Consider the following 21801-nt stretch of genomic DNA (forward strand, 5'->3'; position numbering starts at 1 on the left):
AAGAAAATGGGGTACAGAAGAAACGTCAAGTTTACCGAACGTGCACTTTTCAACTTGATGGGGAACCACACAATGTCTGTAAAACATTTTTCAGAAAAATCTTAGGATGTTGGTGAATCCTATATCAATCATGCTCTACTAAATAAGAACCAATGGATAGTTGCTGGGACTGAAAAGAGGGGACACCACGAGCCACATAACAAGACTGCCACCGATACACTAAAACTGGTTCGAGAGCACATAGAATCATTCCCAACAGTTGATGTTCATTACACCCATCGAGATACGAACAGAAAGCTTTTAGGATCGACATTAAATGTAAAAAAATGTACGAACTGTACAATGACAAGTGCACCAGTGATGCTGCCAAAGCAATGTCATCATCACTTTACAGAAAGGTGTTCACCGAGGAGTTCAACTGTTCTTTTCACGTACCAAAGAAGGATCAGTATTTATTGTGCGAGAGGTACTACAGGGAAAAGGAGAGTGGGTCAGTTCAGCAGGAACTTGAATAGAGTACACCCAATACCAAGAGAGAAAACATGAAAGCCCGTGAAGAAAATAAAAAGACAAAGCCCTTGCTCTGTGGCAACATTTGATCTGCATGCTGCCTTATATACACCATGCTCACTTGTCAGTGAACGTTTCTACATCAAGAAATTGAACTGTTACATTTTAACTGTTTACCATTTAGCCACGAAAGGAGGTACATGTTTTGTATGGTCGGAAGTGGATGCTCAGAGAGGGTCATGTGAAGTTGCATCATGCCAGCAAATTCAGTTGCTGGCTTTACCACCAACCGTCAAGCATGTACTTCTGTGTTCAGGACAGAACAGAAAACATGTCGTGACCACTATTGAACACACCAATTCAATTGACCACAAATTTCTAGAGCCAGGCCACACACAGATGGAGTGCGATGCAATTCATTCCACCATTGAATTTGCCAAAAAGAAGAATAGTATCTATGTACCAAGCCAGTGGGACACTGTTATAAGAATGACTACAAGGAAGGACCCATATATTGTCGTCCCAATACAGTTCACCGTTTGGATGAACTTTCAGAAATATGCCAATGGCAGACTGAGAAACACCAAAATTGATAAGGATGGTGGTCGTGTGAACTTTTTGTCAATCATCAGTCTGTTCTGGTATGCCTATTGGCGCATTCGTCTGTTCTGGTATTTCTGTAGGCGCATCAGCCTGTACTGGTATGTCTGTAGGTGCGTCAGTCGGTTCCGGCATGTCGATAGACGCATCAGTCTGTACTGGTATGTCTACAGTCGTATCAGTTTGTTCGGGTATGTCAAAAGCAACTTAAACCTCACACATGTATCTTGAAATGTGTTTAAATCCATAGATCAGTATTTTATCTACCTAAATGCCACATTGTGATGTTACAAAGAAAACTGGGTTGTTAAAGTGAAGCCCCTGTCCCTCTCCATCCCCAACACAGCCTTAATCAAAAGTGTTTAGTCACTGTCCTGCCGGGCTGTCAAAAACAACTTAAACCTCACACATGTATCTTGAAGTCTCACAGATGAATCCTAGATTATGTTTACATCCTATGAATATAGTTATATCTATCTAAATACCGCTTTATAGAGTCTTAAAGCATGGTATCTGAAGGAAGCACGTTGCTCAAAGTGATGCCCAGTGTTCAGTCTGACCCTGCCCAGGCTAATAAAATGAATAGCCAATTACACCCGTACCCAGATTGCTTAATTGCCCCATGGCAGTCTATTGATTAACTGCTTAAGAAGTTTGAAATATCGACTATCGTGTAAAAGTTTAGAAATTATCTATAAATCTTTCATCTAACCTATTTGTTATTATTTCGTCCACATAGGGGACAACTGTACCCAGGAACAATCCATTTTACTAGAAAAATTGAACCCAGACGCATTGCGATCAATAATTGGTGCAGTTCGAGGAACAAGCCAAAGTATGATATATGAAGAATCTAAACAAAAGACATTTAAAAACGTAGATATATTTCTAAGCTGACCACATTTTATAAAATGAAGAATAATCTTTCGATTCAATAGCTCTTACCTACAATACCTAATACTGAGCATTATCACTCATTGGACATTTATCAGCACGGTCCGGACAGTTAAATGTAGACATATGCCAGATCACTTTTACCTGATACAATAAAACGATGGAATTCCCAAAGTCCTGAAATTCATAATATTGATACCAAAACTGGCTATGCAGACCTAATAACAAAACTATTTATCTTTGATTTAAACTATGGATCAAGAATATGCCAAATTATCCATTTTCGCTTCAAGGTCCGTTGTATTGATTTCGATGCTGGTAGGTTTGACAGACATATCGTCGACAGCCCATCGTGTTTGTGTGGTCATCCAGTAGAAAATGCTGTACATTTATTTCTTCACATGCAATAAATGCATGGAATTACGACAAAAATACTCTTTCTATTTAAAGGGATTTAGCATCAACACAGTACTATGAGGATGTGCATCGCTTACTAGCAATGATCTACACAAATGATTAAATCTATTCCTGATTACATAATAAAATCTGATCGATTTTATGTTTCATAAATACTTTTTATTGACTGGCAAACAAACAAATCGATATTCATGCATTACCCTTATCTTGAACGTTGATAAGTAAGAATTGTTTCATCATTGTGTCATCTGTTTCTGTATTTACTTGCACATGTATTTGCATGCGGGAGCGGCCTTCAAACAAGCCCTTCGGAGCTTGTTGGTCAATCCATTCAAAACGCATAGTTTCATGAATAAAATATGTTTATATCAAGCATGTCGGATGTCGCACAGATTTTTTTTTCGAAGGTATAGTGACAAAATCCCTGTCAGGAGTCAAGTTCTCCTGATCTCCCCTGGGACATGGGGAGGTTTAAGGTAGGAAACATCTTCATACTACATAACTGTTGAAGGAAGAAGCATCTTGAATGAGGATTGTTTCACGCACGTAGTAGTAATATACCCATCATAGTGGATGTGGCATGTTGTAAAACATATTTTATGATTTGATTGCCCTAATCGGGTCAGTTCTGAATATTATCAGTTTTTTGTCAAGTTTCTATTATAAACTGTGAAGCACAGTTTGACATTTGCGTGTAAACAAACGGCTGCAAAGCAAGGTCACGTATAGTCCAAAGCATTGTCAGACGATATATTATTTTTTAGTTAATTCTATTTTCCGATTTTAGCAGTGGGGCAAAGAACTGATGGCTGCACATAATGTTTTATATACTATGTTTGCACAGGGCTGTTGTCCTTCTTTCTGGTGTCACCCCAAGGTGCCGAAATAGATGGCCACAAGGCCGTGCAAACAATGATGCCCTGATACAGAAACTGAAACACCTGCACAGCGAATGGAATGACCTATGTAGACCCCTTCATTTCATGTATTCTTGGAGAGTAAGGCAGGACTTCATCGCATATGATGGGCTTCATCTGAGCCCAGCAGGACAGAAACACCTAGCTTCAGATAATATCTGTTCTCTTTTGGTGGCATGTTATTCAGAAAGGAGTTATTGTTATATACTTTTGTCAAGATCTTAGCTTCTGTCAATACATAACAACTGAGGTATTAGCGAAAACAATAACTGTACGCATCGATGGTAGTTGCTCATGTAAACAAATCAACTGTACGGGTTGTTGAAAGGGTACTGTACGGTAGTTGGTTTCCTGTTATTTATCAACTGCGGTAGAACCTTGGTTTGAAGCATGCAACTGTGTATTGAATGACATATTTGGTCCTATGTTGTTGTTTTCCATCTACGCAAACGTTTAAAGTGAGTGAGTTAAAATGTCGCATCGGAAATATTTCAGCCATATCGTGACTAAATCAAGTTATAGTTATATAATATTTAAAAGGAAATGTTAAACATCTGTCAACGAAGGACAGTAAAACAACTAGATTATCACAGATACAAATTTCAAACTACAATATAAAAACAGGCTGAGGATCCCCAACAACTGTAGGGTAGATCACCATACTAGGGACCATGAGGACTTGCAGTGCCTTTGCTACCTGCATGAACCCTAGCTGGATTTACACCATCCCGTCAGCCGCTGATCGATTGTGATAAAAGTGAGTGAGTCAGTGAGTAAATATCTCTGCCATATCGTGACGAAAACAATTTATACAATTAAGACGAAAACATACTGATGATGAAAACATTCTGAAGAGTAAAACCTGTCGACGATGGACAGTAAAAATACTACAGTATCACAGATATGAACATATATTTTGACCAGAAATTATTGAGAATTTTAGGAATATGTTTAATTGGATTTCTAGTATAAACAACCTTGACCACCTTGACCAACTATCAAGAGAGACAACTCCGTTAATCCCTTTTCATTAGTTTGTGAAGAGTTATCCCCCTTTGTTTACTTGCTAGCAGACGACATTTTCAATGATCCTCAGTATCGATGATTAAGAGAAGAGGAAGTTGATTTTAGAGTATTATAACAAGGACATCAGATCAGCTAAAGTGATTGCAAGTAGAACAGGCATCCTTTTGTCCACTGTTTATCGTGTTTTCGAAAATATTGCAAATGGATATGGCATTGAGCACCAGGGAGGCGCAGGTCGCCCCGAAAATTGACTGTCGATGACAGGAGGCGGCTTGGTATTCTTGCTTCTAAAAACAAACGAAGGAGTTTAGAAAACTTAAGGCTGGATATGATTGATAGAGGAACTGTGGCTGTCTGTAAGGAGACAATTAGAACTGAGCTACATGCAGTGGGTTGGCAGAAAAGTCGAGGAATTCCATCACCGATCATGAAACCTGAACAAAAGGAGCGAAGGTTGAACTGGTGCTTACAGCATAGAAATTTTAACTGGGACAATGTGATTTTCTCAGATGAAAGTTCTGTGTGGCTGTTTCCTAATACACTGAAATTATGGACCAAACAAACTGAAAAACCTTTGTATCAGCGCCCAAAGTCCAGTCCGAAATTTAACGTGTGGGGTGGCATATCTGTGTTAGGGGCAACGCCCCTCTGTGTATTTGAAGGGAATATGAACAGTGAGCGCTACACAGATATTCTCGAGGGACATTTATTTCCATCTGCTCACTTGTTCTATGGAAGTTTTGGATTTTCCAGCAGGACAACGACCCAAAACATCGTTCAAAGCATTCAAAGACCTGGTTTCGGACCCAAAATATGACGCTATTAGATTGGCAAAGCTATAGCCCTTACCTAAATCAGATAGAAAATGTTGGGGACTTATGAAGGAAAGTGTCAATAAGAAAAATCTGATAAATATTGCTGAAATTTCTTTGATCAGTAGTATGCCCCGCCGCATTGAAGCCTGCATTTCTGCCCATGGTGACTTGACAAAATACTAACTGTTCACCTGTCTTTGAATCTGGAGTTATGTTCTGCTAATATTCAGCAGTTTAATACGTGAGGAATGAGTAAAAAACATTTTTCAAATCTTTAAATTCTCAATAATTTCTGGTTGTACTGTAAACCTAGCATGTAAAACTAAAACATTGTAATTGAAGAAGACAATACAAAATAAAAACACGGGCTATAGATCGCCAACAAGTGAAAGTAAATCATCATACTGGGGCCTTAGCAAACGTTTAAAGCAATGTCACTAAAATATTCTGAAATTTTAGCAAGAACTTCATTAAAGATACCTGGGCCATCTGTGTGCCTTAAATTATCTAAAATGTGTCGTGATCGCACAGAAAAGATAACCTTGGAATCCTCTGGCTATAAGTCACCTTAATCTGATTCTTCCAAGTGACCTGTTTTAAATCTCACTCATAACACGGAGAAATTTTCGGTAAAATAACTTTTGACCGATTCTCCAGAATTGTTAAATCCCATCTGTGTATCTCATTTGAGTTGTTGTTTCAAGTGAATGCCACTGTATTGCGTCTTCAAACGATAGGAAAGCAATGTTATCCAAAGGGAGTTTTCCATTTTGAAAAAAACGGTTGAACTTCATCCAGGTGTCAACCAAGCTAACAATTTTACGTTGTCACAGCGTAATGCTTTCTTTGTTACAACGTTTTTCTGTGGACGTAAAATGACATAACACAACGTCAGGCCACAGCGTTGTGACACGACATTTTTACGTCGCCGCAAGGTTAAAATTATTTGATGCTAACGTATTTTACGTTGTGTTAAGTTCTGTTTAACGTTAATAGCTGAATAAGTTTCCGAGTAACGGACAGTACATAGGAAACCAAGCAGAAATTGACTTCAATGTTTATTCGTTAATATGCATGTTGTTGTTGTCGTGTGTTTTCTGAAACTGTGACTGAATAGTGACGAAAGAATCTCTGAAAGGTTTTACAGAAGATCTGTAACACTAACTTATTTAAACGTTATAACATTGAGGGGAGACCACAGCATAACCTTTCCTCAACGTAAATTTGCAAACCGTTGTTATTACGTTGTAACATAACGCTATAAAATAGAGTAATACTAACGTTATGACAACTTTGTGTCATGACGTTACCATCCTGGGAAGGTGCCCCGATTCTTTCAATGCAGAAATGACACCTGGATAGAGTTCAGTGACCTTGGACGTGATCATGACATCCTTCTCTGTATCAACAATTCTTCCACAGCGACTGCTGATGTTACTGCACGCAATGTCGTGGCCAGTGCTATTTTCATCAACCTTCTGTTTCTATTTGGACTTGGGTCGTATATCTTCAACTCTCACGGACAATTTAAATGGGTCTAGTGTACACGAATAGCCACAGTTTTGGATCTTTAAGGGAATCATATTTTCAAATGTTTTGTTTTGAAGTTTTATTGGTTTTACTGTCAATATCAGACATTCTTTGGCAAATAAAACCTTAATGACATTATGTGGATGTGCTTACACAAAATCTTTAACCATGTTTCAAAGTGTTTAACAATGCTTCTGATTTCCCTGCGCAATAATAACAAGGTAAAAGTCCACCCATGATTGAAAGCAAACGAACAGGTCATCTCAGTATTCCTTTCCCAATAGCGGAAAAAGGGGAACGAATCAGAATTCGATACCTGCAACTACCAAGACAGTTTTGTATGAGAAGAAACCAACAACCCGTACAGTGATGAAGCAACTACCATCTCAGTTTGTATGTTTTAACAGAAGCTAAAATCTTGACACAGCGGCTACATAACCACATTTACCCTAAAAATGCTCAATACGTGAAATGAATTCATTCGGTTATGTTGTAAACACGTCGAAAGTGGTCGATTGAGTTTCCGCAATAACGGAAACTAACAATTACCCACTTTCTAAGGGTTTCCGCAAGGTTCCCGTTACCCACAATCCAACAGGTGTCCGCAAGGTATCCGTCACCCACACTCCAAGAAGTTTCCGTTGAGTTTCAGTTAACTTTGAATCCATCAGGTTTCAGCATTGTTTCAGTTATTAAGACAACAACAGGTTTCCGCAGAGTTTCAGACACCAACAATCCGACATAGTTTCCGCATAGTTTCAGTTACCAGTTTCAGTTTCAGGTTCTCAGGTTTTCATATGCGTTTCAAAGAACCAAATTTAAACATTCTTTATTCATATTATAAACTCTTGTTAACAAGAATATAAGCAATTTGTTATTATCACGATGTTTACTTAAAGAACAACAGGATATGTATTAAGATTCACTGTTTTATTTTCTCAACATAAATATGAATTAGCATTCAAGGCAAATAGATATCATACATATAACTAATCATATAGCACTAAAGAACAGAGCAAGACATTTTGGCATAACTCAATCCAGTTTAAGAAATCATATATCATTTAGAACAAAGAAGTAATGTTTCACCAGTTAAACTTCCATTCAGTTATTATTTTGAAATAGCATTTTAGATATGAAATTTATTTCTAAAATCATGCTAATGGTGAAAAATAACAATAACATACAACTTAACACAGTAATAAAACATAGCTGCATCGGACATTTATTTGCATGCCTTGGCATTCAGCCACACACTCTATGTCACCACTATCGCGAAACATCCACTATGATACATGTCATACAATAACACAACATACAGCTTGCAATACAAAAATGAAATAAAATTACTTTATGAAATCGGAAATAAATTCAATTAAATTGCAAGGGTTTGTCAGTTAGTTTATAGCCCACTTAGGGGCATCCCTGGGCGGAGATCCCTCTGTTACTTTGGTTGGATGCCTCATCCTCGTCCTCATGTTGGCCTTGGCGAGAGCAGTGGCGGTGTAGATTCTTTCCAAGTCCAGTGTCGTCGTGTATGCACTAAGCTTGCTGAACTCCCAGACAAAGGGGACGGAATGCAACTTACTGACGTCATCTTCGTCACTCACGACTGGTGATGTCATGTCTATGGTGAGTGTTGTCGCTACCTTTTTCTTTCGTCTATCGGGCCAATCGATAGATGCAAGTCTGTTTAGGCGATGTGCAAGTTTCTGAAAATGACAGCTAATAACGAATTACTAGGTTGTTTTAACATATTACACAAACATCAATCACCAAAAAACTGACAATGCAATGGATGATTCAAAATAAGTAATCCAAAGTAAAGTTTGAATAAAAAGGAACCAAATTGAACAATCACACTTTGCACTGGTTTTCTCAAAACTCAAATTATGCAATTCATCACACTTCATTAACCGAATGAAATATCTTATTTTCTAAAAAGGACACACAATCTATACAAAATTTGCTCTGGAGTAACATGCTTCCCAGACCAGAGGTAGTAATATGTTATATATATCTGAACATTTATTGCATTTTCTATATGGTAATAATGGTACTAGTAATACATTTTCTTAACATTGCTATATTCAATCTCTTACAGTTCGTATTGTTGAAGGCACAAGTATATTCACCCAGTAGAGACTGTATGTTTACACCATTAAGTCTTTGAGGCGCATTTAGAATAATACAAGACATTAATGCTTATGGATGTCAACGTCTTTATTACGGGAAAACACAATGTTTCGGGGTGAATGCTTACACCTGACGAAGGGGTGAGCATTCACTCTAAAACATGTTTTCATATAATAAAGGAGTTGACATCCAATAACCTTGTCTCTACACTATTAATTGGAAATAATTTACTATTTATAATGAAAGTCACTACAGATAGGTCAAAACTACCTTCACAGGTTCCTGCTGACCATCCTTGGTCATTATACACTCTCCAGACTCCTCATCATCAGCTTTGCTGAAAAAATAAACAATAACAAGTTACTTTTCTTTGCATTCCCCTATTCATTCTTTCAAGTTAAAAAAAACAAACAAGCAATTGCAGTGACATTTATACTAGCAAGCAAACTACAGATTAATCACTTCAAGTTATCCAATCAGTAAGTGAACGGCCTGACATAAACAACCTGATGAATGAAGTTTAGTTATCTCATGTGACATAACCTTGGAGTAATACCGTGTTGTAAAATCAAAGGGTCAGTTTGATTGCTATTTCACACAGGTGTGAAGCTTTATTTGGTCCAATTTGAAATCATGATTAAGTTTATCGGTTATTCAAATCCATTTGTAAATGTAACTTTAGTATGGTTCATTTTGTGAAAATGTATCAAGGGAAGCATAATTATAAGATATTCAAAGTGAAATTATGTCTATGTTTCGTAGTACCATGGGGTGGGGGTTGGATGTTCTAATCCCAATTAGCCTACATTGTTTTTGTATGCGAAATGGAATGAAGGCGAATTGAGATGTAGGCGAATAGAGACTAAACCAGCGCTACGATTACCTTATCTATTGTTAAAAAACAATCACAATAACAATAACCATTTATTACACTACACTTATAATAAAATCCAAATCTCTATTACTCTCAACCTATTTCGTATTTATTACCTTTTACTTTGGTCTCCCGTTTAAATTTCCCTTAATACTTAGTTTTTCGGGTTTTTTTGGTTTGTTTGGTTTTTTAATTTTTTTAGTAGTAACGCCACTTTTCAAAATTTCTACTTATTGTCCTCTCTCATTTCTTACTAAGTGTACTACCCCGTCGCCGAAATACCTTAGTTGTGCGTGCGACGTTTAGTAAAGCAAATAACAACAACAACAACCTTGTCTTCTTAAGTTTTAACTTTAGACCTTTGTTAAGGTTGACGTCCGTTGACGAACCCGCCTTTGATAGGATGCAAATTTAAGGTTGGTACGACGAGACCTGGATAAGGTTGATGTTTCAAGTAATGTCAACATGGCTACATTCTTGTTGGTGTGTGGGGAAACTGGTAGAAACGTTTTGGGTGTAAGTTTATAAAGTTTAAAATCTGATAATGAAATATTAGATGTGAAAACGAACGCTGTGCTTTTGTAAATGTAAACAAACGATTCAGTATTTATACCGTATAACATTTTCTTAAAATTTCAGACGTCCATTTGTTTGCATGCATTGGCCCAGTGCGTTTCTAATGTACATGGAAAGAGTATCGTAGCAAAATAGAATTAGGAAATTCACCCAGTAGAGACTGTATGTTTACACCATTAAGTCTTTGAGGCGCATTTAGAATAATACAAGACATTAATGCTTATGGATGTCAACGTCTTTATTACGGGAAAACACAATGTTTCGGGGTGAATGCTTACACCTGACGAAGGGGTGAGCATTCACTCTAAAACATGTTTTCATATAATAAAGGAGTTGACATCCAATAACCTTGTCTCTACACTATTAATTGGAAATAATTTACTATTTATAATGAAAGTCACTACAGATAGGTCAAAACTACCTTCACAGGTTCCTGCTGACCATCCTTGGTCATTATACACTCTCCAGACTCCTCATCATCAGCTTTGCTGAAAAAAAAACAATAACAAGTTACTTTTTCTTTGCATTCCCCTATTCATTCTTTCAAGTTAAAAAAACAAACAAGCAATTGCAGTGACATTTATACTAGCAAGCAAACTACAGATTAATCACTTCAAGTTATCCAATCAGTAAGTGAACGGCCTGACATAAACAACCTGATGAATGAAGTTTAGTTATCTCATGTGACATAACCTTGGAGTAATACCGTGTTGTAAAATCAAAGGGTCAGTTTGATTGCTATTTCACACAGGTGTGAAGCTTTATTTGGTCCAAATCATGATTAAGTTTATCGGTTATTCAAATCCATTTGTAAATGTAACTTTAGTATGGTTCATTTTGTGAAAATGTATCAAGGGAAGCATAATTATAAGATATTCAAAGTGAAATTATGTCTATGTTTCGTAGTACCATGGGGTGGGGGTGGGATGTTCTAATCCCAATTAGCCTACATTGTTTTTGTATGCGAAATGGAATGAAGGCGAATTGAGATGTAGGCGAATAGAGACTAAACCAGCGCTACGATTACCTTATCTATTGTTAAAAAACAATCACAATAACAATAACCATTTATTACACTACACTTATAATAAAATCCAAATCTCTATTACTCTCAACCTATTTCGTATTTATTACCTTTTACTTTGGTCTCCCGTTTAAATTTCCCTTAATACTTAGTTTTTCGGGTTTTTTTGGTTTGTTTGGTTTTTTAATTTTTTTAGTAGTAACGCCACTTTTCAAAATTTCTACTTATTGTCCTCTCTCATTTCTTACTAAGTGTACTACCCCGTCGCCGAAATACCTTAGTTGTGCGTGCGACGTTTAGTAAAGCAAATAACAACAACAACAACCTTGTCTTCTTAAGTTTTAACTTTAGACCTTTGCTAAGGTTGACGTCCCGTTGACGAACCCGCCTTTGATAGGATGCAAATTTAAGGTTGGTACGACGAGACCTGGATAAGGTTGATGTTTCAAGTAATGTCAACATGGCTACATTCTTGTTGGTGTGTGGGGAAACTGGTAGAAACGTTTTTGGGTGTAAGTTTATAAAGTTTAAAATCTGATAATGAAATATTAGATGTGAAAACGAACGCTGTGCTTTTTGTAAATGTAAACAAACGATTCAGTATTTATACCGTATAACATTTTCTTAAAATTTCAGACGTCCATTTGTTTGCATGCATTGGCCCAGTGCGTTTCTAATGTACATGGAAAGAGTATCGTAGCAAAATAGAATTAGGAAATTAAGAAAGATACAATACAATTCAAGGTTTATGATAAAATCACGCAGAACAACAACGGTTATCGGCATTTCTGACCTCTTTCCTTGCTTACAATGAAAAAAACAACAAAACCAAATAACAATAGGCAGATAGTCAGAATCCTTCTAAATGGTTTACTCCCATAACGCAGCTCTCCCAAAATGCAAATAAAAATAGCTCACTAATTAATTGGGCCATGTTGGTCACCCCTAATTAAGTGAATCCACACTTTGATATATATGGAGAACAACAAGGGACTAAGTGGACATCCTTGTCTAACACCAGTGGGACGATGAAAATAATCGGATAGTTTTCTCCCTTCGCCGTCATCTACAGCAGACTTCACGTTGTCATATAAATGTTGAAGAACACGAAATATTTTTCCATGGATACCATTTCTAAGAGGAAGATAAAGTCATTTATTTCGGTTAACCAAATCGATCGCTTTCTTGAAATTCATGAAAGCACAGAAGAATCTGCCTTTTCTTCGAGTTATATGCTTTTAAACAATAGATTGAAGAATAAATATGTTGTCAACTGTCGAATGATGTTTTCTAAAACTCCCTTGGTATTCACCAATTACATTCATACTCGACAAAGGTATTAATTCTCTTGTTTATGATAGATGTAAATAATTTACACAAAGGTTCATTATTACTTCCCTTTTTACATATAGGTATCATAACAGCAGTACTCCATGCAGCTGGGTAATGACCTATACATAATATTTGTGAAAACAATAAAGCAAGGTAGGATGCAATTGTATCCTTAATTTTCTTTAAAATTTCTGTTGGATTACCGTCGTCTCCTGGTGACTTATTCAGTTTAGCATCGTCTATTGCAGATATAATTTCTACTGCTGTTATATCATAAGACAGTTCATCATTTACACAATCAGTATAATGTTCAAAACTATATTCAGGAATGTGGTTTCCAATACAAGCATCCCACTGTCACAATCAGTACAATGTTCATAACTTTGTTCAGGAATATTGTTTCCAATATAAGCATCCCACTGACACAATCAATATAATGTTCATGACTATGTTCAGGAATATAGTTTCCAATATAAGCATCCCACTGACACCATCAGTATAATGTTCATAACTATGTTCAGGAATATAGTTTCCAATATATGCATCCCACTGACACAAACAGTATAATGTTCATGACTATGATCAGGAATATAGTTTCCAAAATAAGCATTCCCCTCCTGGTCACAGCCATCACGTGATAATAAACCTTTGAAATATGTATACCATGTTTCTGATAAAATAAAATATTATTCTTATCATATCGCAAAGATGAAAAATAAACCTTTAATATTATTCATTAAATAAATATTGACGAAATAAGGGATCACTTGCTACATTGTCAAAGCTCGTTGGTACATGGGTGATACCATTTTTCTTAATCAAGGGTACAGCCTACTAATCACGGATGCAACCAACCATAACAAGTGTTGTTTTAACGGGTCTGCGTTTTGGGAGAATACCTTCTGATTTGTCACATGTTTATTGAACACGTCACACTTCAATTCTGGGCTCACAAAAGTGCAGAAACTCTCTGCACTGTAGCCACTTTTTGACAAAGGATTTGACCAAAATAAGCACGCAGGTGTCATGAATATATGCTGAGGCTGAAACATGAAAAATGATTTTTTTCGAAAACTCAAAATTTAAACTACCTCGCCCATGGTAAAACTTAAGTCGCTCATTACAGTCGTTCCCTTTTAAGTTTTTCATATCTCTTTGGGGCTATCTCCCAATTGACAGACACTGAACTAGATATAGAACGTTAATTAGGGAAACACTTGCGGGTATTATGGATCATTGCATTGCCTAGAAGGACCGTCTACGTGGTGTAGTGGTTAGAGCGTCCGCCCGGACAGCGTAAGGTCGCGGGTTCGATCCCCGACCGCGTCATGCCAAATGATGGTTCTTGTTGGTCCCTGTCTGGCGCTTGGCATTATGGGTCTGCTCGGTCGGCTCGGAGTGGGGCATTTATGTTTCACTGCGGCATGGTATCCCAGTGGGCTAGCACTATAAAACCAGCCTAAGTCTGGGCTAATACAAGCAGACGCACATACACACGCATGCACGTCGTCATATGAGCGAAATATTCTCAAGCACGACGTTAAACCGAATTTCACCCCACTTCACCACTGCCTAGAGTAGGGTGAGCCTGAAATGGGTTCGTTACTGAGAAGTTTGGAGGGTAGGTCAAAATCCCATCCGGACATACTCCCAAAGGACAAAATAGCATAGGACAAAATGTCGGAACACTTCAACAGTGTGAAAAAATGACACACACTTCCTTATTCCATATGAATAATATTTATTTTGTCTTTCACGTGGATATAAGATTTAAATGATGCAACAGAGTCGCAATTTCCGATATCTAAAGGAATATTTTTCCATATTTTAACTGCAGATGGAATAACTGCTGTTGCGTACCTCAGTCTTGTACATGGTTGGCTAAAGTTATCGAAGTTTCTTTAATCATAGCTTGTCCGATTGCCTAGTACAGGTGCCAGTAAATCCTGAAGAACAACTGGTGCAAGACCTTTTTGAATTTTATGAAATGATGTTAATTTGCATCCTATTCTTTTCTCAGAAAGTAAATCCCATCCCATGTCATAATAACGTTAACCCCATTTTCTTCTACTTCTAAATACAACGAACTGGAAGATGCAGATCATGGAGGACCAGTAACTATGAGAGCTGCTTCAAGATGGAGTTTTCTAATCCATTGACTTTTTCAATCAAACGTCTATCCCATGGATGCCAACTCCGGTCAGACGAGAAGATAAAACCCAAAATGTTTATGAAAATCAATGTTTATATATTGCAGCAATCAAAATTCATATTTATGTCTTTTCGGCCACCTATCAAAGTAAATAACATAGCTTCATTTGTTTTCTTGTGGTTTTATTTGGACTTTTCCATTATAATGTGTAGGTAACAGGTAGTAGCTATTTTGTGCATTGACCCGTAAACGTTGTTTTGAGGCGTCTGCCAACTGCCTGTCTGCGTAATGGGAGGATACCCTCGTTGGACATTTGCGCTTGCAACTGAGTAATGAGTAACTGACTCCTTTACAGGTTACTTCATCAACACCATTGTCTGCTCCAATTCTGCTGTTAACAATTTACATGTTATTGTTTTTACAGAGTTCAGGTAATTTATATCCGTGTGAATTAACTTTGCATTTGTCCTGATTAAATCTCTCAATCGAGATGTCAATACAGCATTTAATTCAAATCATTTTTTCTGTCCACAAATGTGTCTGTGTTATGTCTAATTGCTTTTCCCTTTCTTTCTCTTTAAAGACACCCATGGGGGCAATGCAGAAGACTGTTGTTCTCTTTTGCCTGTATTGCACGGCTGTGGTGATATATACTGTACTTCAACGGCCAACGCATACTGATGTATCCTTCCGGTCTGAAGTTCCATCCCCATCATGTCCAAGTGTATTACGACACATGATGGCAGGCATGTGGTTAACCAGATCAATATCTGAAGAAGAGGAAGACGAAATCGAAACATACTTACGTAAAGCAATTTACATTTTGGGGCTAAAGGGTACATTTGAGAGGCCAGATAAAAAGTGTGGAAACATATCGTACTTTGGTTGGAAGGTCAAACGTAAAGAAGGAGGATGGTTTCGGGTGTTGTGTGAACCGAGAGGAAGTACTCCGTGTTGCTATGACAACGTGTGACAAAAGAAAACTACAAGCGAATGTGTTTGTGATGGATGTTATGACCTTCGAACTCAAAAACATGCTGAGTATTCAAAGTGGATTCCTGACGATAAACGGTGAGAGAGAGTGAGAGATAGATAGAGATAGAGATAGAGACAGAGATAATCTTTGTTTGTTTGCATCTTAATTAACTGTATTAAGTTAAAGTTTATTAGTTAAAAGCAGTAACTGCTTGTTGACGATTAAGGTGTCCACTACACCATCGATTAAAATAGAAAGCGTATACCACAAATATTTACGAAGTGCGATCTCTGCTGCGCCACAAGCAAGCACAATTTTTAGTATTTGGGCTCATCCTTACATTGATCAACAAAGACGAAATACTGTCTCGTCTTTCATTTCATTGGAATATGTAGTCATCTTTGTAACCCATTAATATTTCCATATTCATATTCATGATATAAATGAAAATATAACTTCATCTGCCAGTGGTACAAAACGAAGTCAATGTACGTCTTTATATTTTTGCCTCATAATCCTAGCATGATGAATCTATTATCATATTGTTATGCACTTTAGCACCTTGGAACCTCATAAAAAGTACACGATCTGTCCTTAGGGAATTTATGAAATGACTGTAATATCAAGACATTTTGTAGTTTAACTAAGTGAATCATATTTCATCACAAGATAAAAGTTATTAATCAATAGAAATGTTATCGGTTAATCCTGTGACTTTTTTTTAACACTCTTCCCGCACTTCAATGCGCATAATTAACATTTAATAGATTTTCGACGTAAGACATTAATTCATAAGGTTGAGTACTTACTCCAGACACAAAAAGGGAGAGGTACAACTTGTACAGTTTGATCTGATAAAGTGAATACTAACGCATTGCGTGACCGAGTCACAACTGTTTGGGTCTATTATTGTGAAGGGGTGCACCTTTGTCAGTTGATTGTCAACATGTCCAAACAGCCGAGACAAGGTCGCCGTTTAACATCTCAGTGCCGAGAAATTGTCAGCAATGTCCTAACTTTCTTTAAATAGAAGCTACAGATGTTTTAATGTTTCCGATTCGAACTTTTAGGCAGGGAGCAGCAACATTAATAACATTCCCTGCTCCCCTATTTCATGAAGTTTACTCGACCTGCCGTTTGTGCCATTTGACCTCCCGGGTCATGCATATGTAGAGTAGCTCAGGTCAAGCCGAACAAGATGTAATGGCTTAATTGCTGCATAAGAAATACAACATTTGCTCTGTACGGATGTTAGAAAATACTGTATTCACCTATTTTTTTAGCAATGGCAAATGAATGGCAATGGTTAATGTTTTAATACAAGTACCATACGTCAATAATCATCATATCGTTACATGACATGAATAAATATCGAGGTAAAAACATAAAAATAGTATCAAATTGGATCAGTCATCATACCACCCACGCATAAGAAAATCCTGAAACCTGCTGAGATGCTTTATTAGCAGACTAGAACTACCTCATGGGCACCTACCTTTCTTTTTCTCCCATTGTTTGGATTGCAGAAATTCTGCCAAGTTAGAGAGCTGCCCAGTCCCGGGGCCGGGGAAAAACAAAGTCCGTGGTCTAGACTACTAGTTGACCGACTGATGGGACTCAACCCCAAAAGTCCTAGTATCTGTACTTTACTGAGAAAGTGTAATCCCAAATATTAGGTCACGAGCAATGAGCTGAAAATTGACATATTGGTACCGCACAGACGGACTAAAAGTTTTAGTGTTTATATATTATTCCTTTATGTCTCTATTCAAGTATGATTGACATGTCAATTTGGTAGCTCAAACTCAGAACGAGGCTGAATCCAGGATGCCCCCTCCACCCCAAAAAAAATAAGAAAAAAACCCAAAAAACCAAAATTACAAAAAAAACAAAACAAACAAGAAAAGAATTTGTTTTAAATAAAATGTCAGTTCCCAGTAAGGTTCAGCAAATAGGTTGGAAATGAAAAAAGGAGGTAAAATGGTGCAAGCAGGATCAAAAGATTTAATTATTATCAAGTAGTGTTATTTGATATTTTTCCTGATTTTGTAAGAGTCAAAACTGATAAGTTCAAAGAACGTTTTCGAAAACTCATCATTTCATTTATTCTGAAGACAGCTTTCAAAGAGTGAGAACACCTTCAAGTGTCTTAAACTATGTAGTGATAGTCACTGTTCCGCATCATAAACATCAGCTTCATCATCAGTGTCACTCTTCGGCTTGTCATGGTCCTCGCATACCATGTTGTCACAAGTCTGGTTCCGACATGTCTCAGTACATTTCAGTCCATTGGTAAGGCACTGACAACATGGCAGTTTACAGACCGTTGTGCACTTGCTAGAAATGAACTCAAGAACAGCATCGTCCAGCAAATCTCTATGTGACCATTTTATTTCACTCATCCATGACCATCTGTTGTCCGTGGAGTTGGATATTCAGCTTCCAGACAGTTGTTCAATATTGCAGCTTGATAATTTGCTCTCAAGATATGGATAGATACACAATCAAAGCAGGGTGGCAATTGTCCTGACTGAATTGCCCCCCTTTTTCACTTCAAATAAGTTGTAGCGCAATTGATTGACATCACATGTTACATTTGACCCTTCTAAATGCCATTGTGCAGTCTAGCTATCTCAGTGTTTTAAACGTGGACCACATGGAAATAGTTGTCACGTGTGCGATCTCAGCCGACTACTGAGACGTTACGCCAATGTAAATATCTTGGAAGCAAGTTATGTGACCAGTTGAGAAACTATCCCAAATTATAATATCCCGAAAAGGTATATACTTTGCAATATTATATTGTTAAAAAGACACGTAACATGAAAAACGCCTGACATTTTAATGTATTTTTTGTCGGTTGCAAAGGTTAATGCTCTTGCCAGGATAATGGACGGGTATGGACACTGATGTAAATGAGAGCATTTCTATAATAGTTCCAAACTTGGCATACATGTAAATATAACCAAATGATATGGAAATGAGTTAATTTCCGTCAATACTAATGTTATTCAAAACGTCAAGAAATCGGCTTTGCCCTGGAATGTTTATGTTGAATTTATTGGTGAATGTAAACATTCAAAAATGCCATTTTGCGTGTCTTACACGAATCAAGGTCAATACCGAGTGTAACCTTTCATGTGACTGTATGACAGCCAGCACTCTCCTCCTAATACCCACTGTCAGCCTCCTGATCCTCTGAAAGGGCAGTCTACGCCACTCTTCGTGTAAAGCAGCTTCCAACTGGGTCGGGTTCTGTACAGGAGGATCCCTTTGTTGGCCACGACGACCAATTATGTCCCAGATGTGCTCCAAAGGGTTACCTCGTTGAATCGTGAGATATGTCAGGGGGTGCTTAAAGTTCTGTGTGTATATTTCATTAATAAATATTTTGTAAATTATTCCAGATGCCAAGTGAAAAACTTCACGTCCAAATCTGCGTGTGAACTTCTCAAGGGAGGAACTTTCCACTTCTATGGCGACTCTCTCGTCCGGCAGATGTTCTTGGCCTTCATCATTATCGTCAAGGGAGACTATCGACATGGCGGACTGGCACCTAATGCAACTATCAGTATGTATTGTAAACAAACACATAATTAAAACCTAAGTCAAAAAAAAAGAATAGCCCCAAGAAGAACATTAAACACGGGTCTAGCTATGAGCATGGTTTTATGAATCCCTGTAAAATAAAGGTGATACCAGGTGTTAGCGAATCCTTTACCACCGCTGGGACCTATAAAAATGCTTATTGGAGACCTTGAATGTTGTAACTTAAGAGTCGTATGGTGTTCTTTGAAATCTTCGTGTAAAGGAGCATTTTCGATGTTTTCCCTCTGAATTTTAATGCATAGATCATAGATCTTCTCATTTGTTTCAAGTTGAGGCGGCTAAATGAGGGAATTGGTTATTTCATTGTTATTGAACGATATTAGATCATGGAAGTACCTGAAGTTAGACGTCTTTGCCAAATTGCCCTTTTCCTATTTGCCAAATTGGACAGAAATCCCGACTCCATGCATAAAGAAACATATGAGCAAGAAGGGAAGCACAACTGTTCCCCTTAGGGATGACTGCTTCTTTTCTAAACGTCTTACAACTATTGCATAGATGTTATCAAGGAGAGTCTAGATATCTTGTCATGGTATTTGTGTCTTTCTTTGACAGATTGTCCTGAACCTCTGAGGATAGCTATGCTATTGATCTATGGTCAATATTAAAAACTGTCCCATGGATCATGGAATATTAAGTTTTCCCTTAAGTTTGGCATGTGGAACAGTAGCATACAAAGAACAAAAAATAAAATAAATAAATAAAATAAAATTGTTTTGATAGAATTGAACTCTATTATTTTCTGAGAGTTTACACATATATAGCAAAAAGTTCGATATTTTAGAATGCTCATGGGGGCACTGCAACTTGTCTTAAATACTTTTTTGTGAATCTAAATAAAAGTTATCATTGGTTGGAGTAAGGATTCTAATTAATATTGGAGACATGGACTTCTTGGTATAGTTGCTGAATTCAACAAGATATGTGTCTGTGTCTGTATGGAGCTTCAGGAGTCGAGGCAAAATCTCCGAGAACTGACAAGTGATATCGGAAATTTTCTTTCTCCTTTAACGTACTTTTCTCATACGTGGGGTTATTTGATGTGGCACTGAGGCCCACTTCTTTGATCAAAACAATTAATGTAGTGATACTTACATAGAACGGTTATGTTAATTGAGGCCTTCTCAGTTGGAAGAACAATGTAAACAAATTTCACTGTTTCCGGATTTATAATTTTAAAAAAATCTATCCAGTTTGGTTTTGAAAGGAAAGAAAATTGGGTTTCAAACACTCTGGTCTCTGAAGGTGGGGTCGGGGTCGACGAGTGTTGGTTAATGAGCAGGGGTTAGGACAATGTTTTAATTGATGCATTGCATCTGCTCACAAAAGTAAAGTCTATCATCGGATACACAGAATCTCAATATCATTTTTTAAAGTAAAATATATTCATGTATACTCATGCCAATAATGGTTGTCACCTCCCTTCCCAACCCCACCCCACCCCTCACCAATAAAACAATTGAAGGGGGTGACAACCATTATTGGCATGAGTATATAATATATCCATATCCAATTTTCAGAAAACACTTTATGCCTTGAAATAATGAGACAAATTTAAATACAGAACACTAAATGGTCAGTCCATATGCACGCCAGTCAAAGATTGTAGTGACTCTGCAAATTATGTTTGTTTTTTTACTTTTCAGAGATGAAACAAGAGTGTGGAGGGAAAAACGTGTTTCCTTTTCAGAAATGTCGTCCTAACCTGGACTACTCCCCAAGACTCTGCAACGGAACAGTGAAGGCGAAATTCTTGTTTTGTGGTCGGCTTGATATGGGAGGTAAAACCATGACAAACGAGCTGAAAAACATACTGGATACGCCCAAATCTTTGGTTTTGTTTGGGAGTGGTCTATGGCGGATGTTCAACAAAACGGATAACTCCAAGTTTGCAAGAGCGATCATAGACTCTGTGAAAAGCAACACCACACGGAAGTGGCCCAAATTGCTGTGGTCTGGGTTTAGTGGTTTCGGACTCTGGCGAACAGAGCTTGTTCGGGGAGTAACTAATGAAAATGCTCAAGTCTACAACCGATACATGGAGAGGTTTGTAGGGAAGTATAACGTTCCGATGTTCGATACATTCAACTTGACTCAAGGTATTCGGAGTCTGGATGGAACTCATTTTGGTCCGGGGGTCAATTTTCTTAAAGCACAGATCTTTTTGAATTACCTCTTGGAGTTGCAAAACAAAGGAGAGTGGGCCTGAGAAGTTTCCAGTAGATGTGTACGGATTGGCTTATACCCGAGATCTTTTTGAATTACCTGTTGGAGTTGCAAAACAAAGGAGAGTGGGCCTGCGAAGTTTCCAGTAAATGTGTACGGATTGGCTTATACCCGGTCTTGTATGTTAGATGCTTGATAGGCATTTTATAAGAAGCTATTTGATGAACATAAAGAATTTTCTGGATTT

At 37.5% G+C, this 21801-nt stretch overlaps 1 protein-coding gene across 2 annotated transcripts; it reads left to right on the top strand.

Annotated features, from left to right (window-relative positions):
• The first annotated feature begins 15385 nt into the window (after window positions 1-15385).
• On the top strand, window positions 15386-21801 carry LOC124264179. Of its 2 annotated transcripts, XM_046698919.1 has the most exons (4): window positions 15386-15874; window positions 19187-19350; window positions 21035-21546; window positions 21639-21801. In XM_046698919.1, exons 2-4 carry the CDS (start codon window positions 19278-19280, stop codon window positions 21762-21764), a joined length of 711 nt encoding a protein of 236 aa, XP_046554875.1. In that variant the 5' UTR covers window positions 15386-15874; window positions 19187-19277; the 3' UTR covers window positions 21765-21801. The 2 variants fall into 2 exon arrangements, with proteins under 2 accessions (XP_046554875.1, XP_046554876.1); XM_046698920.1 differs by having other exon boundaries at window positions 21035-21801.

This window comes from Haliotis rubra, unplaced genomic scaffold (genome assembly GCF_003918875.1).
Source record: "Haliotis rubra isolate DU_JTF1 unplaced genomic scaffold, ASM391887v1 Scf911, whole genome shotgun sequence".
NCBI lineage: Eukaryota > Metazoa > Mollusca > Gastropoda > Lepetellida > Haliotidae > Haliotis > Haliotis rubra.